At 39.7% G+C, this 22,742-nt stretch overlaps 1 protein-coding gene across 2 annotated transcripts in view; it reads left to right on the top strand.

The window, feature by feature from the left end:
• Window positions 1–5,203: 5,203 nt before the first annotated feature.
• Window positions 5,204–22,742, top strand: part of GABRA6 (gamma-aminobutyric acid type A receptor subunit alpha6) — a 30,612-nt gene continuing 13,073 nt past the window's right edge. Inside the window, exons 1-7 of one of the 2 annotated variants that reach the window (XM_026117562.2) lie at window positions 5,204–5,299; window positions 5,574–5,641; window positions 6,735–6,955; window positions 7,058–7,140; window positions 7,723–7,866; window positions 8,300–8,452; window positions 13,126–13,385. In XM_026117562.2, the coding sequence (XP_025973347.2) occupies window positions 5,639–5,641; window positions 6,735–6,955; window positions 7,058–7,140; window positions 7,723–7,866; window positions 8,300–8,452; window positions 13,126–13,385 (864 nt within the window). In that variant the 5' untranslated portion in view covers window positions 5,204–5,299; window positions 5,574–5,638. Of the gene's footprint in view, window positions 5,300–5,573; window positions 5,642–6,734; window positions 6,956–7,057; window positions 7,141–7,722; window positions 7,867–8,299; window positions 8,453–13,125; window positions 13,386–22,742 lie in introns of those variants that run through there. The other variant, XM_026117576.2, reaches the window with a different exon arrangement.

The raw sequence follows: 22,742 nt of genomic DNA, 5'->3' as shown, positions 1-22,742 counted from the left end.
GAAGTGTTCAAGCTGGTGCACATGTACACTTCCCTCTAGCTTCCTCAATACATATATTACACTAAGCTGGATTCCCTCTAAACTCTCTTTGATTCACCGCACTTGGACTCACACTGAGCTCCCAACCTGCAACTTACGCTCCTTTATCTACAACATTCATTAGTTTATTTCAACAGTAGTATAACGACACAGCAAAGCCCAGTGCTGTGTAGCAGTAGGAAAGATAGCTCAGGGGCTGAGAAGGGAGTATCTGTGTTAGCACAGAATCTATCCATGCTAATTTACCTCGTTACTTCTGTAAATTGCAAATCCTCCTTTTCAATAGGGCGAGTCAGCAAGAACAGAGGTGTGTGTTATACTCCTCACAGTAGCAATACTAAGCTTGGATAACTGAACTGTTAACCCTCATTTAACTGTACTGAACAGCCACAGAAATCTAACAGTTTACGCATCATTTGCAGATTAGAACACATAAAAAATTCATTGTATGTCCACATATTGAATATTGCTTGCAATTCTGGTCACTCTATGTCAGAAGAACATTGCTAGAGCTAAAGACGAACAAGGGTAACGAGAAACACACAGCAGCTTTCATGTGAAACTAACCAGATTAGGCCTTTTCGGCTTGAAAAAGCCTTGATGGAAGAGGACATGACAGATGTCTATAAAATCACAGTTTATGAAAAGGATGAATAGGAAATGATACTGCACTGTTCTCAACAGCATGAGACCTAGGAGGCTCTTATGTAGCTGTCAGGCATCTAGATAATCAGCTCAACAAAAGGCAGTATACGCCCCACAATGTACTTTATATTATTGTTTGTTACTGCCATTAGGGGGTTCGAAGGCCAAGAATATAAAAAGGCTTGAAAAGGAGGTACACAAATTAATAGGGCATAGATGCATTGCTAATTTCTCACTGACAATCTCAGTGAAACTTCTGGCTCTGGAAAGGTATAAATTTGCTCATAGCTAGAGGCTGAGATATTACACTACGGGAAAAACATCTAAGGCGCCTCTCTAAACTCTAGACCAGGTTAGAAACCAAAATACTGAGCTACACCTTTAACCTGACCCAGGATGGTTCTTTTGATGTTCTTCAAGTGTTCCTCTGTTTCTATAGTGTTAAACCCTAATTTTCACTTTCAAGTATTTTGAACTCTACTGGAGTAGTCTGGGATAGCCTGTATGCTACTCTGAGTGGGGACAGATAACCATCAGGCTTCCCTTGCTTTTTCTTCTGCATGTGCTCTGTTATTTGCTGCATGGAAAGAAAGAACAACTAAGTAAATCTTAAGGCATTTTTGCACCAGCGGAAGGGCACTCCCATCCCATCAACCTATTCCTTCATGTATCAGCTGGCAGAGACTGGGAGCACTGCTGAACTAATGCATTCCACCAAATTTGTCATTCTCTATCAACTCTTCATGTGTGGTGCAGGGATGGGTGTTAAAAGGATTTTTCTCTATTTCTGGTTGACCTAGGAAGCTTGCCATGACACAAAGCTATTGAGGAAGACAGGAGAAGAGAGTCTTTTGCTAGAATGAAGGAACAGGAATCAAGAACAGCGAACAACAGAAGTGAAATCAGCATCAAAATAAATTGTTCTCATTAACTGGCATGACAGTCAAGATTGGTAAGTGCTTCTCCTGAAGTGCTCCTTTCTAGGTTAGACTGGAAGTCAACACAACTCATGATCTATTTTTTTTAATTGGAAGGCAAACGCTGAATTGTTTTTTATCTGTCCAGTATTGCTCTATCCAAATCATCCCTTGAGCTTGCTCTGTCTTAAGTGAAGAGAGAAGGATAAAAAGAGCTCAGCAAACTCTTAGAACATTTCATCTGCTGTTGGTGTTCTCTGCTTTCTTTGTTTACTCCATAGAGCACCCATTTGTCAGCCTAAATAAGTGATGAAGCAAGTTTCCATGGATGGGCATGTATTTAAAAACAAATTTCTTAAAGCTTGTTTCTATACAGATGGGCCATTTTGGAGGAGAAAACCACAGCTGTTCCAGAACAGCTGCTGCACTATAGGTCCAACCATATCCAGGTTCAACCTGGTCCAAAAAGTAGAAAGGAGAGGTTTTCTCCAAGGAAAAAAAGAAACAAATTCCACCTCGCTGACTCAAATCCTAGTCTATTCTTAGTGAATGAGACGGACTTTTTGTTTGAGTTTTTTTTGTACACAACAGGAGTCTCATTTGGAACAGGGTAGTAGTGAACAAAAGACAGTTGTAAATGATAAGATTATAGATACGTTCTTGTCCAATCCACAAAACACAAATGCAAGTAAAGGAAATAAGGAGTGGCTGAGAGAAGCTGGTGGACCTCTATGTAGCCTTGAGCTTTTAATGCCCACGGAATGCTTATTAAAAAAGCTGCTGGATAATCAGATCAACAAAAGGCAGTAACACGCCCCACAGTGCATAATTTCACTGTACTTTATATTATTGTTTGTTACTGCCATAAAGATGGCAGATTGGATGTATGCAACTTACCCTGTGGATGCTGGTATGTACAAAGCATGTGTTTCATTTTAAAAAGTTTAGCTCTTCTTAATCATTTTGTGAACGAAATTAGAGAGCTCCTGCTATTATTCCAAGAGGCGACCTAAGGTAAGCCACAGTACGTGTATCTCTTAGCAGTGAAGAAAGTGCTCCAACAGATCCAGAAAAAAAAAAGACTCAAAAAAGTGTTTACATATTTAATACTAATGGAAGCATATTTGCTAAAAATGGGTATTAGCGGTGTTTAAATGCTAAATGCAGTTTTAATGTTCTGAGAAGAGTGATGCATATAAAAGCTTCAAACATGTCAGTAAGATTAGAGAAATGGGGTAAAGTTTCAAACTGCTGGGCTTTGAATCTGGACATGCAGATGGAAGAATAAAACCCCCTAGAAAGGCAGTGCTGATTTGCTGATTTCCCTTTTCTACTGGCAAATACCTAATAGTTCATACAAACCTTGATTTTTCACAGAGGTAGTGCTACTGTCAGTGAATAAACTCATGCACGTAGTCGGTTCTAAATAGCAAGAAAAGAAAAGAGCTGTGTTAAGACATTCACATAGCTCATTAAGACTTCACACCAATTGCATCTTTGGTGTGTTCGCAGAGCACACTGAAGCCTCTCAGGAATTGGGGTTCACAACTGTTCAAAGGCAGAACCAGAGCCCAACCAGCTGCCTATGTGGATTACATGACACTACAGCCCATGACAACACGGAAAAGACTCAAAGACAGGGGACATCCCATATTTCTAATCACATTGTCATGTTCTCCTGGTTTTGTAGCATCACACTCACTCTTCCAGAAGCCAAAGCTTGAGGAGAAGAACTTGACAGCACTAAACCCAGAGCTGGACTTTATTTAGCTAAGAAAACCTCATGTCTCACTGTCAAATAAACACACGATTCACCTAGTTTCATGCAAACACTTGCTTTCCTTCTCTTGATAATTAACTACATCTGCTTAGAAGCTGGTAATGCAAATGTGCTTTATGCAACAAAATTTTATGAAAATAATTAATTTGCTTTGGTCTAGTAACCTGTTCTCTGTATTACCATGAGGAAAGAAAATTGACCCAATTGCTTTGTTTACAGTGTAGCTAAATGACATATGTGCTACATCATTCATTGGCTTTATAAGAAGTAATAAGGTCACAGAAAGAGCTGGAGCAGCCTGATCTTATTTTCCTTTAGGGCTGACTATATTAACACAGTTACCGAAGGATGGGCTAGTAATGATCCAGGCAGTACTTACAAGGAACAAAAGAGTAATGATATACAATCCCCGTGGTTTAAAAGCCAGGAGCTCCAATTCTAACGGAAGTCCTGATAATGCCCTGGTTTAAAGTCCGAGCGAAATCTGTGTATGTAGCCCTCCAAAACTGCTTAGTATTAAAGAAAAAAAAAGAAGACCCCTTCCCCCCCCAAACCCTGAACTGGCTTTGAAAGTCGAATGTCTAGATATTCATATACTAAATATGAGATATTCACGTGCTCGCTACAGCTCTAAAGGACTGGTCATGAGGAAATCTGTTGAGAAGGGTCAAAAAACCCAGCAAATTGGAAAACCGCACTTTTTTTGGAAGTTCTAATGATGCAGAAGCCGCATAATAATCTCTCTGTGAACCATAAACATAATAAAAGCTGAGGCCATTTCTAACATAATCTCTATCAGCAAGATGCCAGCGCTTTTCCAGATTTCCTAACGGGTCCCTGCTAATTCCATGCCAAAACTAGCAGTGGATTTCTTCCTTTTAATCTCCCCTAATGCCTTATTCGATTACTGTCACTGCTCTCCGGCCGCGCGCCGTCCCCTCAGCGCCGACTTCCCCGCCGCAGCAGGCAGAGGAGCTGGGCGGCGGCCGCGGCACCGACGGGCGCGCACAGCCCCGGCCCCGGGCAGCGCCCCCGGGCCGCCGGGCACCGAGGCGACGGGCGCCAGGGCGAGCGGCGCCCTGCCGGGCCGGCCCGCAGCGGGCACCATGAGCGCCGCGACCCGCGGCGGCTGGGCGGGCTGAGGGCGCCGGAGCGTCCTCGCCACCCACCTGCGGCATGGCTCTGCTTGCCGCCTGGCTGTGCGTCGTCGTGAGGTGAGCGACCTCCCCCCGCTCAGCCCCCGCCGAGCCCCGCAGCGGCCCCGAGGGGCGGGCGAGGGACGGCGGGGTCCCTTCCCGCGCTGCCCTGCCCTGCCCTGCCCTGGGGCCGGCTCCCGAGGGGCCGCGGGGGCTGAGGCGGGAGGGCTGAGGCGGGAGTCGGGTGCGAAGGGCTAAGGCGGGAGTCGGGCGCGGGGGCTGAGGCGGGAGTCGGGCGCGGGGACTGAGGCGGCAGCTGGGCGCTGGGGGCTGATACGAGGGGGCTGAGGCAGGATTTGAACGCAGGGGGCTAAGGCGGCGGTTGGGCGCGAGGGGCTGAGGCAGGAGCCAGGCGCTGGGGGCTGAGGCAGGATTTGAACGCAGGGGGCTGAGGCAGGAGTCAGGCGCTGGGGGCTGAGGCAGGAGTCAGGCGCTGGGGGCTGAGGCAGGAGCCAGGCGCTGGGGGCTGAGGCAGGAGTCAGGCGCTGGGGGCTGAGGCGGGATTTGAACGCTGGGGGCTGAGGCGGGCGCGGGGCGCGGGTGCCCGCGGCGAGGCGGGCAAGGCGGAGGGGCGCTGACGGCGGGACTCGCCTCTCGCCGCAGTATAGCCAAGGCGCGGGAGGGCCCGGGCGACGGCGGGGACCTCTACTCGGAAAACATCACCCGCATCCTCGACAAGCTGTTGGACGGCTACGACAACAGGCTGCGGCCGGGCTTCGGAGGTAGCGCGACACTCCGGTCCCGCGGCGAGGCGGGAAGCCAAGGGGCCGCGGGGGGGACGGGACGGGACGGGACGGGACGGGACGGGGCGCGGGCGCGGGACGGGCCCCGCCGCGGGCCGGGAGGCGGCGGGCGCCGAGGGGGGAAGTTTCCCGGCGCCGCCCGCTGCTGCTGCGGGGCGGCCGGGCGCTGCGCTCGCACCGCGGCGCCGAGGGACGCGCCGAGGGCAGCCGGGCCCCGCCGGCGCCGCTCCCGACGCGTGCCCGTGTCCCGCAGGCGCCGTGACGGAGGTGAAGACGGACATCTACGTGACCAGCTTCGGGCCCGTGTCCGACGTGGAGATGGTAAACGCCCGCGGCGCCCCGCGCTCCTTTCCCGGGATTCATTACGGCGGCATCTGAGTTGACCGTCATTAGAGCAGATTATGAGGCTTAATCCCCCGGACAATCTCCAGGGCCCGGCAGAGCGGTTTGGCCGCGAGCTGCATATAGCTATTTCCACCGCGGTGTCAGCCGGGGGCAGCGCGGCGCGGGGCGGCGCCTGGGAGAAGCCTCTTTAACCTCGTTAAGAAGGCTGCACGGGCGGGGCGCTAAGGAAGCCTCTCTAACTCCAGTAAGGTCAGAGCCAAGGCGGCTTTACTGCTTTCACACTGGAAGCCGCCTTTGGTCTCTTACTGCTGCCTGTTCCCCTACTCCAGCGCGTGCTCGCCTGGGCCCTGTATTCCAGGCTGCAGGCAAGAAAGCGGGTGCCCCAAAAGGCACCCAAAAGTTTGTCCGTCTCCCTCCGTCAGAACGCCTAGGAGAAGGCACAGCCCCCGCGGCTGATGCACGCACTCAGGCCTACAAATGTCACTGCTGCTGCCAAAGTTTAGCTGCGTTTCCCTTTCGACGCCTCCATAGAGCTTTACTTTCTGGATGCTCGGGACAATATTACCAAAAATCCCTGAGAAAAATAACTTAGGCTAATATTAATGTGGCCCCATAATCATACTGAAATGCGTATTTTTGACATCAGTCCTTCAGAATGTTTTTTTTGGTGAACATACCTAATAGTATGGCTTTTTTTTCCTGGCAACTGAACATTAATAGTTTGTTTTAGCACTCTGAAAGGAAACTAAATTAGACGTTTGTATTTCCTTAGATCTCAGTCATTTGAATTCAATTATTTTCTCAGGGAAGACAATGAGTTTCTTCCTTATACATATAAAATTATCTGCTCATTGGTTAATTTGCAACTATTCATTAAAATAATAAGAAAATGGGATTTTTTTCTTATAGACTGGACTTTTTTCAGTAGTAACTACTTGATGATAATAGGATTAAGTGTCTAAGTAGTAAATGAAATGCCATTAATGTGTATTAGGTTCTCTCATGGAGCTACTGCATACACAGCAGCTGGCCCTCGCATGTAACTCACATACCTATTTATTCTCCATAGGAATACACAATGGATGTTTTCTTTCGTCAGACATGGACCGATGAGAGGTTGAAATTTGGTGGGCCAACTGAAATTTTGAGATTGAACAATTTAATGGTCAGTAAAATTTGGACACCAGACACGTTTTTTAGAAATGGAAAGAAGTCAATTGCTCATAATATGACTACTCCTAACAAACTTTTCAGAATTATGCAGAACGGAACTATTCTTTACACAATGAGGTAAGAGCCTTCTGCTTTTGGTTGGCATTTGTTTTTCCTGCATTCAGCAGTGTTCCTGAGTACCATTTATTTTTCAATGCCATCTACTTTAATGTATTCTAGACTTACCATTAATGCTGATTGTCCTATGCGGTTGGTGAACTTCCCAATGGATGGGCATGCTTGTCCTTTGAAGTTTGGAAGCTGTAAGTTTTTCTATATTTTTCAGCTTTATATAGTAAATATATTTGGTCTGCACATATGTGAGAAAATCAGAAGTGAGATGCCAGGACACTACTTAATGCCACAGCTGAAATTTTTTATTATATTTCTGTATTAAAATCTTACTTTCTTCTTTGAGACTCCAATCTTACATAGGCATATGGATTCTTTCACTGCAGGGTGACTGTTAACAGGATATTTTGTGGTTTGTTATTCTTACAGATCTACTAATCAACTTGGGTCTTTTAACAAGTCTTACAAGCTTGGTATGGTTATTACATTACTTTTAGTTTTACAAAATAAAAATATTTAGTCGATCTGCTATAATCAATGTATGCGTTTTATAACAAATTAAGAAGCAAAAGCTAGTGCCTAACAGTTCCCGCCCCAACCATTACCTCACTATTGATTTTTTGCATTTTGTCATTAACGAGGCCAGAAACTTACTGGAGCAGGATCCATTTTTCTGTGGTTATTTGAACAACAGAAAGGATTGTGCAACTCATTTTGTCAATTGCTAAAGAATTGTGTAATTAGTAATAGTATTTTTTCTCTCCATAACTCAGATGCTTATCCGAAAAGTGAAATAATTTATACATGGAAAAAAGGACCCCTGTATTCAGTAGAAGTACCACAGGAGTCTTCCAGTCTCCTCCAGTACGACCTCATAGGACAAACTGTGTCTAGCGAAACAATTAAATCTAACACAGGTAAGATGTAGCCAGGTGGGAACTACTGACATTATAAAATACATCTTAAAAGATAAATGACAATTATTTTCCATATGGAACTGAATTGATTTATTTTGTTCTGCTAGTTTTAAAACTAAAATGTGAAGAATCTAATTGTCATCTCTCAAAAGATAATTTTCAATACCCTTCTTTTAAGCATACAACTTTTCATGCAACTCTTAAGAATCCCCACCCCACAGGTAAAAAAAAATCATCAATTCAATAATCTTTTCCTGTTTCAGAGGGATCACTTTACCTTTTGTTATCAGCTTATTGTTATTATACAGTAGAAAACCTATTAGTGCTTTCCTCAGAACATAACATATTGTATTTTAAGCTACACCAAGATTTAAGCCTATAATGTTTACTTGTATTTTGCCAAAATAATGCTGAAGTAGTTGTCTCCTAACAGGTGAATACGTAACCATGACAGTTTATTTCCACTTGCAAAGGAAGATGGGCTACTTCATGATACAGATATATACTCCTTGCATTATGACAGTCATTCTTTCTCAGGTGTCTTTCTGGATTAACAAGGAATCTGTTCCAGCCAGAACAGTTTTTGGTATGCTGCATTAAGGTCTTTGCAACAGTTCTGCTTCACACATACCATTCATTCATCACTTTCATTGCTTGTTTGTTTTAGGTGAATATTCTCTTCAGCTGCTCTATTTCCATCTCCAAAGGAAAATAGGCTACTATCTCATTCAGACATACATTCCATGCATCATGACTGTAGTCCTGTCTCAAGTTGTGTTCTGGATCAACAAAGAATCTGTTCCAGCAAGAACCGTGGCTGGTATTCATGTCTTTGTTCTTCTTTCGTTCACTTCATTCACTGTATTGAATCCATTGTGTTGAACAGCTACTGTAATCCAATGAAGATTAGCTCTAAGTTGGAAAGCTAGTAGGTTTCAGTGAACAAAAGCAAATACTAAAATTAAACCAAGTAGTATTCAGTCTCAGCATCAAAATTCTTTGCTCAGAGTATCTGTTTAGCCAGTCTTGTTTGTGATGTTTTCCTTCCCCCTGTGTACCTTCAGTTTTTTTTCATGCACAGGAAGGGGCAATTTCAGAGAGAATGCCAACATCTTCATTTTTTAAACAGGAATTTTCCTATTGATTTATTCTCCATGAAACCAACAATCTGAGTTAAAGTTTTAAAAAAAGGAAAAAACAACATGTGGGATGGGATTCGTCTTACCCGACTATAGGTACCTCATCCAGCATTCATTCTGGAGTGCTCTTTCTTTCCATGGTCTGTAAAAGGTGTCTAAACAACTAGCAAGGACTTTGGTTGGAAAAAGTTGGATGAGACGAGTCTTGTCCCTAGTTGGAGCTGTAATGTTAAAGGTGGGTCCATATTACATGTTTGGGCCCCTCTTTTCCTTCTAATCATTTGAATTAACGCTCATCACAAGCTGTGAAGCTGAAAGTTTTTTCCCTAATTTTTAGTGTGTGCTCTGCTATTATTAAAGTTAGCTTCCTCACCGCTTTCAGTATTGACAAACTCTGAAACTGAACTCAGTGTTAAGGGATAAACTTGCACTGACGGAATTTTGTTTCTAGAAAAATTTTCCAGCCCCATGTTTCTATTTTCTCTTAACCCAGTATTCCTGTACAATACATTCCTATTGTGAGACTTGTCTTCAGTAGCAAATAGGCAGCTATATGTTCCTTGAGGGTGACTGAGCACTGGGACAGGTTGCCCAGAGAGGTTGTGGAGTCTCCTTCCTTGAAGATACTCAAAAGCCATCTGGACATAGTCCTGGGCAACGTGCTCTAGGTGACCCTGCTTGAGCAGGGGGGGTTGGACTAGATGATCTCCAGAGGTCCCTTCCAACCAGAGCCATTTGGTGATTCTGTGGTTCCCTCTCAAATGATGCAAGTCATATAATTCAAAATAAGTTTATAATCATAGTGAGCAACCTACAGAAGTTTGTCAAAAATTATCTCAGTCAAGTGGCATTTCATATCCACATGCAATAGTATTCATAAAAGCATTACGAGAATGTATTGTTCCAAACTATTGACCCAACTTTTAGAAATGCTAAGTGAACACAATTTCCTCAGTTGCCTCTGAAGGAATATTAGCACTCTTCTATTCTTGAAATCCCAGCTGACAGTTGGGGTGCAACCAAATATCATTAAACACTTACAAACCCAACATTAGGTATTATTTTTCAGCAATTGGGATACCTTTTTTTTAAGTTCTTACTTAAAAATAAAAAAAAAAATCAAGTAATATATTTTCAAGGATGTTTACTGCTATTGAAGCAAAAAATATATACAGGAAGTTTGTGCTCCAAATACAGTGTTACCCGATTCAGCTTTATATTGCATCTCTCTAATATACAGTTACATCCACTAGCTATTGAGTAAAACACATATTTGCTACCTAGTGGGCAGTGAAAGTCAATTCTGTGTTTGAAGTAATATGCAAATAAGTCTTTGAATGATTCAGTAATAATTACATAAAGACCCTGAATCTTGGAATAATGACTGTTAGATGTCATACTGAAGAATAAATATAGAATTACCAACAGAACATATTTTAAGGAAAATAGTAAAATAGACAGCTTTCTCAGTATCGTGGAAAATTAGTCATGCTGGCATTTTAAAAGAATGTTTCGATCCTTATTCCATTCTTATTTCTCTCAGGTACAGTCTGACTTTATAGTCCTAACTAATTCAGAACTGCATGGACTCCAGATACCTTCATCTGAGGAAAAAAAAAAAGGCTAATTCTTTATGACCAAAAAAAAAAGTTTCTGGCCCCAATAAGAAAGGAAAGGTTTAAAATAAAGAAGTGTCCTTTCTGCATCATATTGCAAATACTTGTATTACAAAGATTTTTCAATTTTGCTTCTAAGTTACCTTCACTGGAAGTTTGAGAGAAGAGAAATCAGTGGTAGAAGAATAACAGTAGTGTGCCCAAGCCAATTTCTCACACCAAAGTCATGTTGCAACTCTGTTTCCCTCCAAAATGGATGCCAATTATCTTTTGCAGGTAGTATCACAATAAATACTCAGAAACTTTTGCGGAGATAAATTAATGGTCGTAAGGATCTGCTCTTCACAGACCTGTAAGTGAACTGTGAGAGACAGAAATATCTGAAAATACACTCTTGCACTCTTTAAAATTGTGTCACTGGAAAGCTTCTATATATATGTGTATGTGTATATATACATATACACACACTTTATAAAACGTGGCATTATCAGAACCAACTTAGGATAAGAAATATGGTTCTTTGAGGCCTAATTTTTAAGTATTACTTGTTATGTGTCAAATGCTCTGAGCCCACATAACAATGGCTATTATTTCAGATTTTTATATGCCTTTATCTGATCTCTCTTAGTCTTGACAAAAAACTCCTATTATTTTGCAGAGGAACACGGTCAGCTTCTACCTTCCTATCAAGTCACGCTGGGAATTTTAAATTGATGTCTATTCATTAAACTGTGTTTATAATAAAGTCTCAGATGCAGAAAGAGTTTTTTTTTTTTTTTTTTAAGAAAAGTACATAATGCAAATACCCAAGTCTATGTTAACAGATCTTTCAGAACCTACCAAGAAGCATTCAAAGTGGGTAGACAAGGGTAAACAATCACCAGTTACACAGTTTGCCAACTGTAATTTGGCATTGTTTGATAAAGTAGTTTTCCATAGTCCAGAGCATTTGATCAGTATTCATTCCACATTAATAGCAGTCTTATCTGTAATATGATAGCAGTCCTATTCCTAAGTTTAAATTCCTGCTGCAGGAATTTATTCAGTTTTTATTCAGGCACAAAATATATCTTTTTTTGTTACTAAATAGCACATGGACAGATTCTAATCTAATCACGCATCATATTGAAACGTTTATTCTGGACACCTGAAATTGAAATATATCTCAATATATTCTGCTATTATAAAATGTGTATGGCAGATTTGGGGGAAGTAGAGATCCTGCTTATTTTATACTATCTCCTATTTGTATTTCATTAAAACATATTAAGTAATGACATTGGGGCTTAGTTAACCTCAGACAGCTGGCAAGCTACATCATGTGAGAGAGTTGCAGAAAAAAAACCCTGAAAATAATCAAGTCACCCTGTCTTGATGCTGCAATGAGATGTTACATCAGTATGCAATGACACTGCATCCTTTCCACTCAGCATCACTCATAGCATATTGATTCACCATCACAGCATGACATTATACCATCTTTTGTTTTCCCACCTACCCTTTCCCGAATGCAGAAAAGAGCAGAAGAGGGCATTCTCTTCTAAGCTTACTGTCTTTAAATACCTGCAATTTTCAGATTCTAGTAGGCATAATTTTAAGTGAACATGAGTCATGGAGGCTTACATGTTACTGGATGAGTTTGCTCGTGCATTTTTTGCTTGTATCAGGCAGCAGTGGGATGTCAGTACACTTCCCACATGTTATTAATGATGTACACTCCAAAATAAAACAAGTAAGTCCTTCATAACAGACATGAAAAATGCTATGGGGCCTGTGAGCTATGTGATCAGATTTGTTGTATGAAAACACATTAGGGGCTCTAGAGAAGCAACTTTTCCATCCTTGCAAATCTATGACCATGGGAACTTCTAATCTATATACTGTTAGTGACTGTTACAGATCATATTCCATGATTGAAGTCAACCGTGCAGAGGACCAAACTCTGTTATTACTAGGAATATTTGTACAATTGCCCAGCACTAGTTTTAATGCAGAATTCTGCTGGATTCAATGAATGTTATGTAAGCCATGGTCTGTCTTGTGCGACACCAAGGCAGAAAGAGGGTAATGCTGTTAGGAAATTAGCATATGTTAATCTAGATTTCTGTTGAACATTGCACTTACTAACTCTTAGGTAAAGTAGGCATCTTTCAGAGTCTGAGCCTGAATTTTATTACACCCATGTTTTTTGAAAATTCTAAGAAGCAGCACTGCAGCAGGTAGCTATCTTAACTTTCAGTTTGCTTAATGTATTAAAGATGCTTATTCAGAGCTTGTAGATACACAAGGCACAGTACATGAATTAAGAATTTGAAATACTTAGCAATCTTGTTAGTTACCTGATAGGTAGGATGACTGTTAAAAGTAAAGAGGACATTTAATATATATATATTAATTTTATATATATATATATATATATATGTATGTATTAGGTAGATGTATTTAAGAGTAGCAAGGTTGAAGCAGAATCCTAATGCCTCCATTTTCTTTCTCTTATTTTCAAGGAATCACTACAGTTCTAACAATGACCACTTTAAGCATCAGTGCCCGCCACTCTTTACCCAAGGTGTCCTATGCTACTGCCATGGACTGGTTCATAGCTGTGTGCTTTGCCTTCGTCTTCTCTGCACTTATCGAGTTTGCAGCTGTCAACTACTTTACCAATCTTCAGACTCAGAGAGCAATGAGGAAGGCAGCCAGGGCAGCAGCACTGGCAGCAGCACTATCAGCAGCAACTGTACCGGCAGAGGACGAGATTGTCTCGGTAATTGCTTGCTTTTCTGATAATAAGCATCATATAGGAAGAAGCAGCTGAAGTAGTGAATGCAAAACAATATTAAAGTGATCTTAACCCGAAACAGATTATGTAACCAGATCATGTCTATTTATCAGTCAAAGAAGTTGTTTTTAGTTTCAGAAAATGAAAAGACTTCATTTATTCATACCGTTTATTTAAATCTGAGAGATGATTTGCTAGAGAGATTTTTGTTTAGTAAGATATTTAGTGAACACCATTAGACTGTTACCCATAATATTGCCTCGAGCAATGCCATAGCTGCAGTGGTCAGGCAGGCTTGTGGTTCTCTAAGTAAATGCAGAATTTTTAGGACACTGTACAATAGAATGAACGTGTGCATTGGCCAGATGATTATGGGATCACTGTAGTATACTGGTACATACCATAAGTGGGTCATCTAGAAGAAGAGGAATAAGCTTTTACATAAACTTGGCATCTGTTACTTTCATAAAAATCTGTGTCGGTGGAAGCTTGGGGAAAAAACATAAATTTAAAGATGAGAGATAGATTTTACTACATGTGATAGGAAAGCTTTCTGATATCAGAAAAAAGTCTGTCAGAATTATTTGCAAATACTAGTCCTTATATCTTTGGCTAAGTAATTAATTTTGTCTCACAACGTACGTTAGTATATTTATCAGTACAGTCCTCCTGTTTTCAAGATCAGTTTTACTACCACCACATTCTCCAATCTGAGTGACCTTTTGCAAAACTTTTGAGTCTGCAGTTGAACTGGGAGGTCAAGCAAGAGCATCTGAGTATCAGGGCAACACCTTACCCACAGTATGGTCATTCTTCCACATTTGTTTATAAATAACAGTTAAAATTAAAGCATTTAGGCACATTCAAACTGTTAATGGTTAATAAGCTACATTTAATACTGAAACCAAAGCTCCACCGCATCTTGCTACTGGACCTCGTTGGAGCTAATCAACAAATCTTCCTCATTGTGCTTGCAAACCATGTTGTATTTTGCATACAATTTGTTTTAATGTTGAAGGAAATTGCAGAACATTGTAGGAAGACATAATAACAAACAAATACATGTTATTTTCACTAAATATATAAAAGCTTAAAGAAGTAATTATTTATACATTTTAACTGAGAGCCCAAGAACATCTTTTTAACCATCGTTCTAATAAAGATGCAAAAGAAAGTCCAACAAAATTTGAGAGGAGCTTGAAGGCAAATGTTTGTAGAATCTTTCACTGATTTTAAAGAGAAAACAAAAAAGTTGACTTAATATTGGTAATACTTGCAGCATTCACATCTACACTTATTTTAGCTGGTGTATTACAGTTTTATAATTATATTTAAGCCATGTGAAAGACAATGAGAAAAAAGAGAGCATGTATTTGTTAATATTTAGGAAATATTAAGAATACTTCCCTTACCCTGCAATATCTTGACATTTGACTGAGGAGTACTGTGGATTGTATGAGCAGAATATTGTAATAGTAAAATGATGCAAAATAAGAAAAATGGTGCATATGTTAAAATGTACTAAAACTTCATTTTTATATTCATTGTTGATTTATTTTGAGGACAAGCTACCAGCAAAATAGCTAAATAAATCTCTTGGCTTTATATAACATGAGGAAAACATTGAAAACAGAAGCATATCACTGTCTTTGAAACAGAACTCCTGAAGTATTATTTTTATTTTGTCAGTAACTTTCTTTATCATATACTGTGCTTAAAAACCCTCTCAACATATAAAATATTAAGGAAAATATAGATCAAACTATTGAAAAAATCTTTAATTCATACAATGCAGAAACAGTAGAAAAGAACAATTACACATTGTTCCTTGAAAACCCTAATTCTCAGAAAGAAGCAAGAAAGAAATTTCACACAAGTTACAAAAGGTAGAGGCACTGAACTGTACCATATAAAGCACTTTTAAGTATACAGTGCAAGAATTACAAATCAGAGGTCACACAAGCAAAAGTATAACAGCAGTCCCAAATTCTCTTGTAGACAGATTTTACCTTATTTGTTTGAGATCATTGATTCATACAGTAGAGATAGCAATGACAGTGTCTCAAAGAGACCCTGAGGGGTTCTGCTGGATGCAAGTGAGACTGGTAGATCCCATACTAGTACTGAGGGCCGCAGACATTGTGAGTTATTTTCCAGTGTTCCCTCAATACCTGCAGAACCAGGAGTAAAGATTCTTTAATTTTCCAACCGAACTTTTAATTCAGAGAACATTACACTCAAGCTGTAGTTGTTCAGCCACATACCAGACTCAAGAATATTTTTCACACCCCGTTTTTAATGCTCGAAAATATAGCAAGCCATCATTTCAAGCCTCAGTCTGTTCTCTTACAGAGATCTAATGCTGTAGCTGCTAAATCATGGAGAGGAGCAATGGCCTGTCTCTTTCCTATACATGCTCCCTCTTTCAAATTTCACTTTATCATAGTGTGGTTTCAATTTCTGGGCGGGAAAAAAAAAAAAAAAAAAAAAAAGACTTGTAGTTGTTCCATCTAGGTCCCTGCTGAGTGATATGAAAAGAGGGTCTGGACTATTCAGCACTTGCTACTGCTGGTGAATTCATAGCAGATGCTGCAAAGGCCATAACTACTCCCCCCATCCCCAAGAGGACAACTGTTGCAGGAAAAAAAAAAAAAAATCATCCCTCTACAGGTACCCAGATGCACTAGAACATGAACCTGATGACTGTGGCTGCCCCAGCTACTTGTGGGTGAGATTTACATGTTCTTTATATCAATGCAGACCAAGCGAAGAACAGACTAAAAATTTGCCCTCGAATAAATTGATAAAACAAACAAAATAACGCATTCGAAGGCCTTAGTCTGTCCAGTTTCCTTCTCAAGGGCTCTAGCCACAAACAAGCACAGAGCTGAACATGAGACATAACCTCCTTATTTTTTTAATCTTTTCTTGTTAGTTTTTTCAAAGCAAAGTCAAGCAAAAGCCAAATATTAAAAACATGTAGGAAGCACACTGCAACAATTTCCTCAAGAAAGTTATTTACAGCTAGCTAGTAACATCTAGATACAGAAAAGAAGCAAAACCAATAAAATCAAGGTCCCAAGGTAAATCCAATCTCTAAAGCAGCCCACAGTATTCACAAAATACTGTAGTGTCCTAGTTTTACTCAGAGCTCACATTACCAAGGCAGCCACTTTCAAGCCCCGTAAGTCCACCACTTTTTTCTCACAGAAACAGTTCTCTCTGAGAACCCTCCTCTTTATAGTATCAGAAAAAGAAAAATCAATAGACAATAAAAATGAAGAGTACTTACAACTGAAGGAAAGAAGGTGTAGCCAAAATGGCTTCTAGACAAGCAAAGCTGTTTGACTCTGTTAGATTTAAAAGGTCCCACTGCCATTGCAGAAAGGCATGCTGGGAAAAAGGAGTAATTATAGGGTTACAGGTTTTAAGAAATTTTCCCCTTTTTTGTGGTGAAGGCAAAGAGGAAAGAACTTACAATGTTTGGGGATTCTGTTATAATGTAACATATAAGGATATACTGCAATCAGTGATGTAATTTCAGCTTAAACAGACTTGAACAAGCTCATTGAGTGCTAACAGTGTAGCTGGTAGGCTGAATGCATGAATAAATGACCATTTCTTCAGAACTGTCATTCTCTGTTGAGCTCTGTGTTTCTATAGTTGCATTGCTGCTCTTAGGGCAGTTATGTTTAAGTAATGTGCGTGGCATAATACTCAGTTTCTTTCCTATAAATGTTTAGGAGCTGTTTTGGAAGGTCCTCAATTGCCCTTGGCCCCCCCACCCCCCGCCCCAGCTTCTTCCGTTTGCCTGCCTATAAATTCCTTCATTACTTTTCCTTCCAGATTGTCTTTCTCTGGTTCTGCCCAATTCTTATTCCTTACCTCTTGCATAATTTATCTTATCTCTCCACCTCTCCAGCTTTTTTTTTTTTAATTTTTCCCCTTTTCCTCCCCCACTCTTCTTGCCAAAATGTTTTTTCCAAACCATTAGAAAAAATCTATTACAACCCATTTCTTATACATAAAAATTTTGTCTGCTTTATTTGATTTTTAAAAATTTAATTAAAAATTTTGCCTTCTCTCATGCCTTAGGCTTTGCTTCCTTGTTTTTCTAATCTGTGACTTTTTTTTTTCACTCTATTGCACAGGGCAGAAAAGTTTTTCGTTCTCTTATAATGTTAGGATTTTTGTTCTGTGATTTTTGTGTGTACAGAAGTTATCAAAATTTTGCTATACAAAGGAGTAGATATAGGATGAAGAACAGTGAAGTTTTCTGCATTTATAGAAATCAAGTGGTATCTTTAGATGGAGAAAATTTCTGAGGAATGTATAAGTTTCATTAGTTCTGAGGAGTCCACTTGTAAAAATAAAAGTGAGATGTACTTACTGGGAATTTTTCATGGCTGTACAACTGCCAATGAACAGTAGCAATGGTAGGAGCTACAACATGGACTTTGTTTTTAATACTGTATTATCTAACATTGCTTGAAGGGTGGCTAAAGGACATTGTGATGGGAATATCCTTATCCTGTCTAAACTAGTAATTTCTGTCTGTAAGGCAGGAGAGCCGTTCTCCTTCTTTGTGTAAAACAAGGCCAGGAAGACAGGTTTAGTAGAAATAAACATTTAAGGGAGCTGTAAAATAGTTGGTTAGAAGCTCTTGTTGCTTGAATGACAGCCTGAACTGATCATAATAGAAGTATTTACAGAATATATTCATTTTTTTGAATTCCCAATCTAATAATTTTATAGGAAAAAAAATCAAAATACTCTCAAAACTCTCTCACCCATCAATCTAGTTAATTTTGTTCAAAATCTTGCTTTGTTCCAGTGAATAAACCTTTTTTCTCACAAGTTTTTATATGCTCCAAAAAATCTATGCACTCTAAAAATAAAAATGGCAGAAGACCAAATTCTGCTTTGTTGTAGTAATGCATGTTGGAGTAATTCTGTTGAAGTCACTGGACTACATTGGTTTAAACGGGCTGACTATGTGCTCGGTTAACTGATGACAGCCCAGCATGACTGTTTTTGTTTCAGGAAAGCCACTCTACCTCAGTTAACTGAGAGCAAAATTTGGCTTGCTCTGTCTGTCAGCTGCAGGCAATCCCTGTGTGAAATACAAAACTATGGGTGTTCCACTCCAAAATATGACAGCGACAAGCTGAGCACTCATCTGGACCCTGACAGTAGCCTGTTTTTATTTATATGGTGACCAAGCTTGTTGTAGTATGTCAAAACCAAACTTTTTTTTGTATATATATGTATGTGTATATATATATGTATGTATACATGCACACTTAGATAAAGCATTGCAGCATTTAGCTTTTTAATCCATTTAAAAATATTTCTATTTTGGTCATGTTGTTTCATTATTGTGGCTTTCTTTATTCAGAATACGCCAGTTCTGGAAATCGCAAGGGAAGGAGGATTGGTGACATCCTCTGGAGTGCACCATTTGAAATAGTGCTCTATGAGATAGTCACTCTGTGGCCTCTGGGCGCAACTGTGGGTCAAAAGACATCCTTTCCATATGAGAGGGTACATGTAGAGTCAAAAGATTGTTACAGTGTGGTAGTCTGATTACAGTTATGTCCTAAAGAGCTGATACTTTAACAGAAAACAGTGCACAACACTGAGATACTGCTGGGACAATTTCCTTCTCCCTACCAATAGCCATGTACCTGCGTTTCAGAATAGTGTGGCTCAGGCAGAAGAGGATTCTTGTTCTCCTTAACAACCCTTCCCAACTGCAGAGCAGCCATATGTCACTTCAGCATAGAGGATTTGGTTTCCTATAATTACGTCAGAATATATTGAGTATGTTTAATGAGTATCCTAGTGTAGCTGAGAAGAGAGTGGTTCTATTCAGATTATCAATGCACCTTTGTGTGATCGTCCTAGAAACAGCTTTGTGCATTAAAGCCTTGATTGAGAACATGGCACTTGCAGTCAAATTAGGGAGATCTTCCTGCTCCTCCACAACTGCAGATTATCAAGCACACAGTTCAAAGGAATCAACAACTTTCAATTATATTGACTTTTTGTCATTCCAACAAGGAAAGTAGATGCTGATCATTTGGTTCTGTTTGGGTTAAATATTTGTCTGATTGACAAAGCCAGAGCAGGGCAGTTAGGAAGGGTCAGAAGCAGTTGAAATCTATACCAAAATACAAAAATGCAAGATAAAGAATTTGTTCCTTGGCCTTAGACATTTTTGCTGAATTTTGAAGTCTAATTCCATACCTTTTCTTTTTTTCTGGCCATAAGAAAAAAATAAAATATGGCAAATTATAAAAAGAAGGGGGGGAAACAACCTCTATAGTACCATTTGTGTAATTCAGTCTCTTACAGACATGCAAAAAGTGGATTCTATGTGCTGCAGAGATTTAACAAAATAAAGATAGAGGTTGAATTTTGATTCCTTTTACTCTGCTCCCATATCAGAGTCCCGTTAAGCATCTGGGATTACTCTGGACTGACACTGGTACACCTGGCTTTGAACATTAGAGTGACAGTGGTGCATTTTTCAAAGTAATACTCACTTATGCTTTCTACCTCTAATGGCTCTTTATTTTTTTTTAATGCAAAATGAAACAGCTTTGAAGTAGTGAAGTAACAGCCTCCCTCTCCCCTACCACCTTCAATATGATAGTTAGGCTATATTTTGAGAGAGGTGAATTTCAATCCCCAAACGTAAAGAAAGAATTTGAACATGACTTTCCCATGTTCGAAGCAAGTGATTTAACCCTTTCAGCAGGGTAAAGGGCCAAGAAAAAATTGTGGAGGGTAATTCCTCATAATGTGTCCAGCGAAGGAAATTTAGAATGCCTAAATAGATGCCTAAAGCTAGAGGCTATGAATAACTTCTAAACTACGTTTGGCTACGTTTATACAGAACAGTCTTTATAGATGTTTGTAGTGCACATTTCTTGAATCAGGCCCTGTGGATGAGATGCACAAATGAATATCTAAATTTTGTGTTATAACAAGTCTCTGGAATGCAGTGGATGCTTAACCACATAGGACTGTCAAGACTGAGGTACATTAGTGCATGCCCAAAAGGAGATCTTCTGTGTGTGATGAACTTTCCTACTGCAAGCTGATGCATATAGATTATTCTGTAGCTAAGCAGGGTTTTTACAGATCAAACTGTTGAACATAGGAGCAAGTCTAAGAAAGAATTTAGCTAAATTATGCTTCACTCTCTCTTCAGGAGCTAAGTCACTAGCACGTGATTTCATGCATATAATACAAATGGTTCAAATTACTCAAACTGTATCTATTAAAGAGATGTGCAGGGAAAAAACGTGCATGGTGAATTTTGGTCCTAATTTTGTTGTGATGTCAGCAAAATTCTATACACCTAATCCAATAAATTAAAAAAAAAAGAATATGTTTTTGTCTAAACTTTTGAAGTTTATTCCCACCAGTCTTTTTTTACTGCACTGCACTCACAGGAAAGGTATACGATCTTAAGTGAGTAAAAGAGAGAAATAACGACATGCATATATTCATTTGTTTAAAGTTAGCTGGCATCTGAATGCATACATAAGGTACTCACGTTACTGCTATGCCATAAGCTGAACTGATAGCAAGAATATATATTTACAGTACAAAGGAACAGAGATCTGTAGAGAATTTTAAATATAGATATTTTAGAACTGTCTTGAGGGAAATAAACATAAGAATGAAGTATATTTATAAATCACAATTAGCATCCGTATAAAAACAGAAAAAGCAGAGAAAGAATTCCATTTACTCTAAAGTTATATACCCTATATTAGGTAAAACCAGAGGGAGAGCAATTTGCCAGGAGCTTTCTAAGATATTCTGAGCATGAGCAAATTCTAGTGATGTTGATGAGAGTTGTGAGAGATCAGCACCTTTACAGACAAGATGAGACTGCTTTGTGAGCTTTCTAGGAGATCAGATAGCTGAGCTGCAAAACCTTGATAGAATCCAGACTATACTTTCTAGCCTATATACCAATACCTGTCTAGTCCAATTTTATTACATCTCACATTAAGGAATGAGCTGTTCTGTGCCACTGGGCAGTCATACATAGTGACAAGTTAAATTGTCTGATGGGAATAACATTCCATATGAGTGCAAGAGTGCTCCTTCAAATCAGAATTCAGTAACTTAAAAAATACATTATTTCGTTATGACAGTGTCCCATGCCACTTCAGGCTTTTTGTTGTTGTTGTAGCCATTTGTACAACAGCCTGTACTATTTGAGTAATTGGCTGTGTGAACTATGCAAAACAGGAACAAGAATAGGCCACTCATTCCTGTTTTCTCTCTACTTTCCTTAAGTTTCATCATGTCACTGTAGGCAGAAATCTTTGTCAAAAGGAAATGCTAAATCTAAACATAGTAAACAAATGACTGTAGCTGCTGTTCAGAACTCAGATGTCATAGAAACTACATGTTTTTCTCCCACCTCCTCCTCTTCTTGATTTAGCAGTGAATTCTAATAAGTATGGGTTGTTGTTCTGGGACACCAGGACTAGTCTGCTGTCAGCTACCAAACTGAGAAACATCTTCATTACAAGTCTAAGGTAAATTTAGACTTCTAATTCTGTACCCTGGATAGTGGCAGACAAGAAAATCAAATAGACCCTAACTTGCTGGATTAACACACAGGGGTGCCAAAGACAGCGTAAAGAATTGTTAAAGGACTTAATGATTTATATCAACTCTAAATCATATCCTCTGCATCTGAAGAAGGGTGTCAAAGATAGTGTGAAGAATTACTCAAGGACTTTCTTAATCGTTTGTATCTAGTCTAAACCATATCTTCAGCATCTGAAGAGCATAGCAAAGAACTGTGACATTACTGAAACAGTAAAATATACTCATCCTTTCTGAATATCAGAATAGGATATTTTAGATAATGAGAAGTTATTAATGGAGCAGTCTCCGTTGTCCCAAAGGGATCTAAACAGGTCCAAAAGTGGGATCATAAAATTGTTTTCTGCTGACAGTCAGTAGCTTCCCCAGCATCTGATGATATATACCGACTCCAAAAAACTTCCCGTCCCCAACTTTTAAAGGATTTCCTGGAATGACATCAAGATAATCCTCCCTCTATAGCAGTATATATATAAAATGTAATAAATATTATAAGTAATGACCAATATTACCCTTTTCCAAGGTACAGACTATCACAATGATTTTATCACCTTTGCATTCCAGAATATATCCAATACAGAAGACCATCCACAGACGCTATGCTATGTCTGTTGTCTCTACTATTTTTAACCATCACCTCAGAACAATAACTCCTGATTCATGCTTGTGCAACACAGAGCAAATCTGACCCAGCTTATATTA

This window comes from Dromaius novaehollandiae, chromosome 15 (genome assembly GCF_036370855.1).
Source record: "Dromaius novaehollandiae isolate bDroNov1 chromosome 15, bDroNov1.hap1, whole genome shotgun sequence".
In the NCBI taxonomy this organism is placed as follows: Eukaryota; Metazoa; Chordata; class Aves; order Casuariiformes; family Dromaiidae; genus Dromaius; species Dromaius novaehollandiae.
This window is presented reverse-complemented; position numbering and strand designations above follow the sequence as displayed.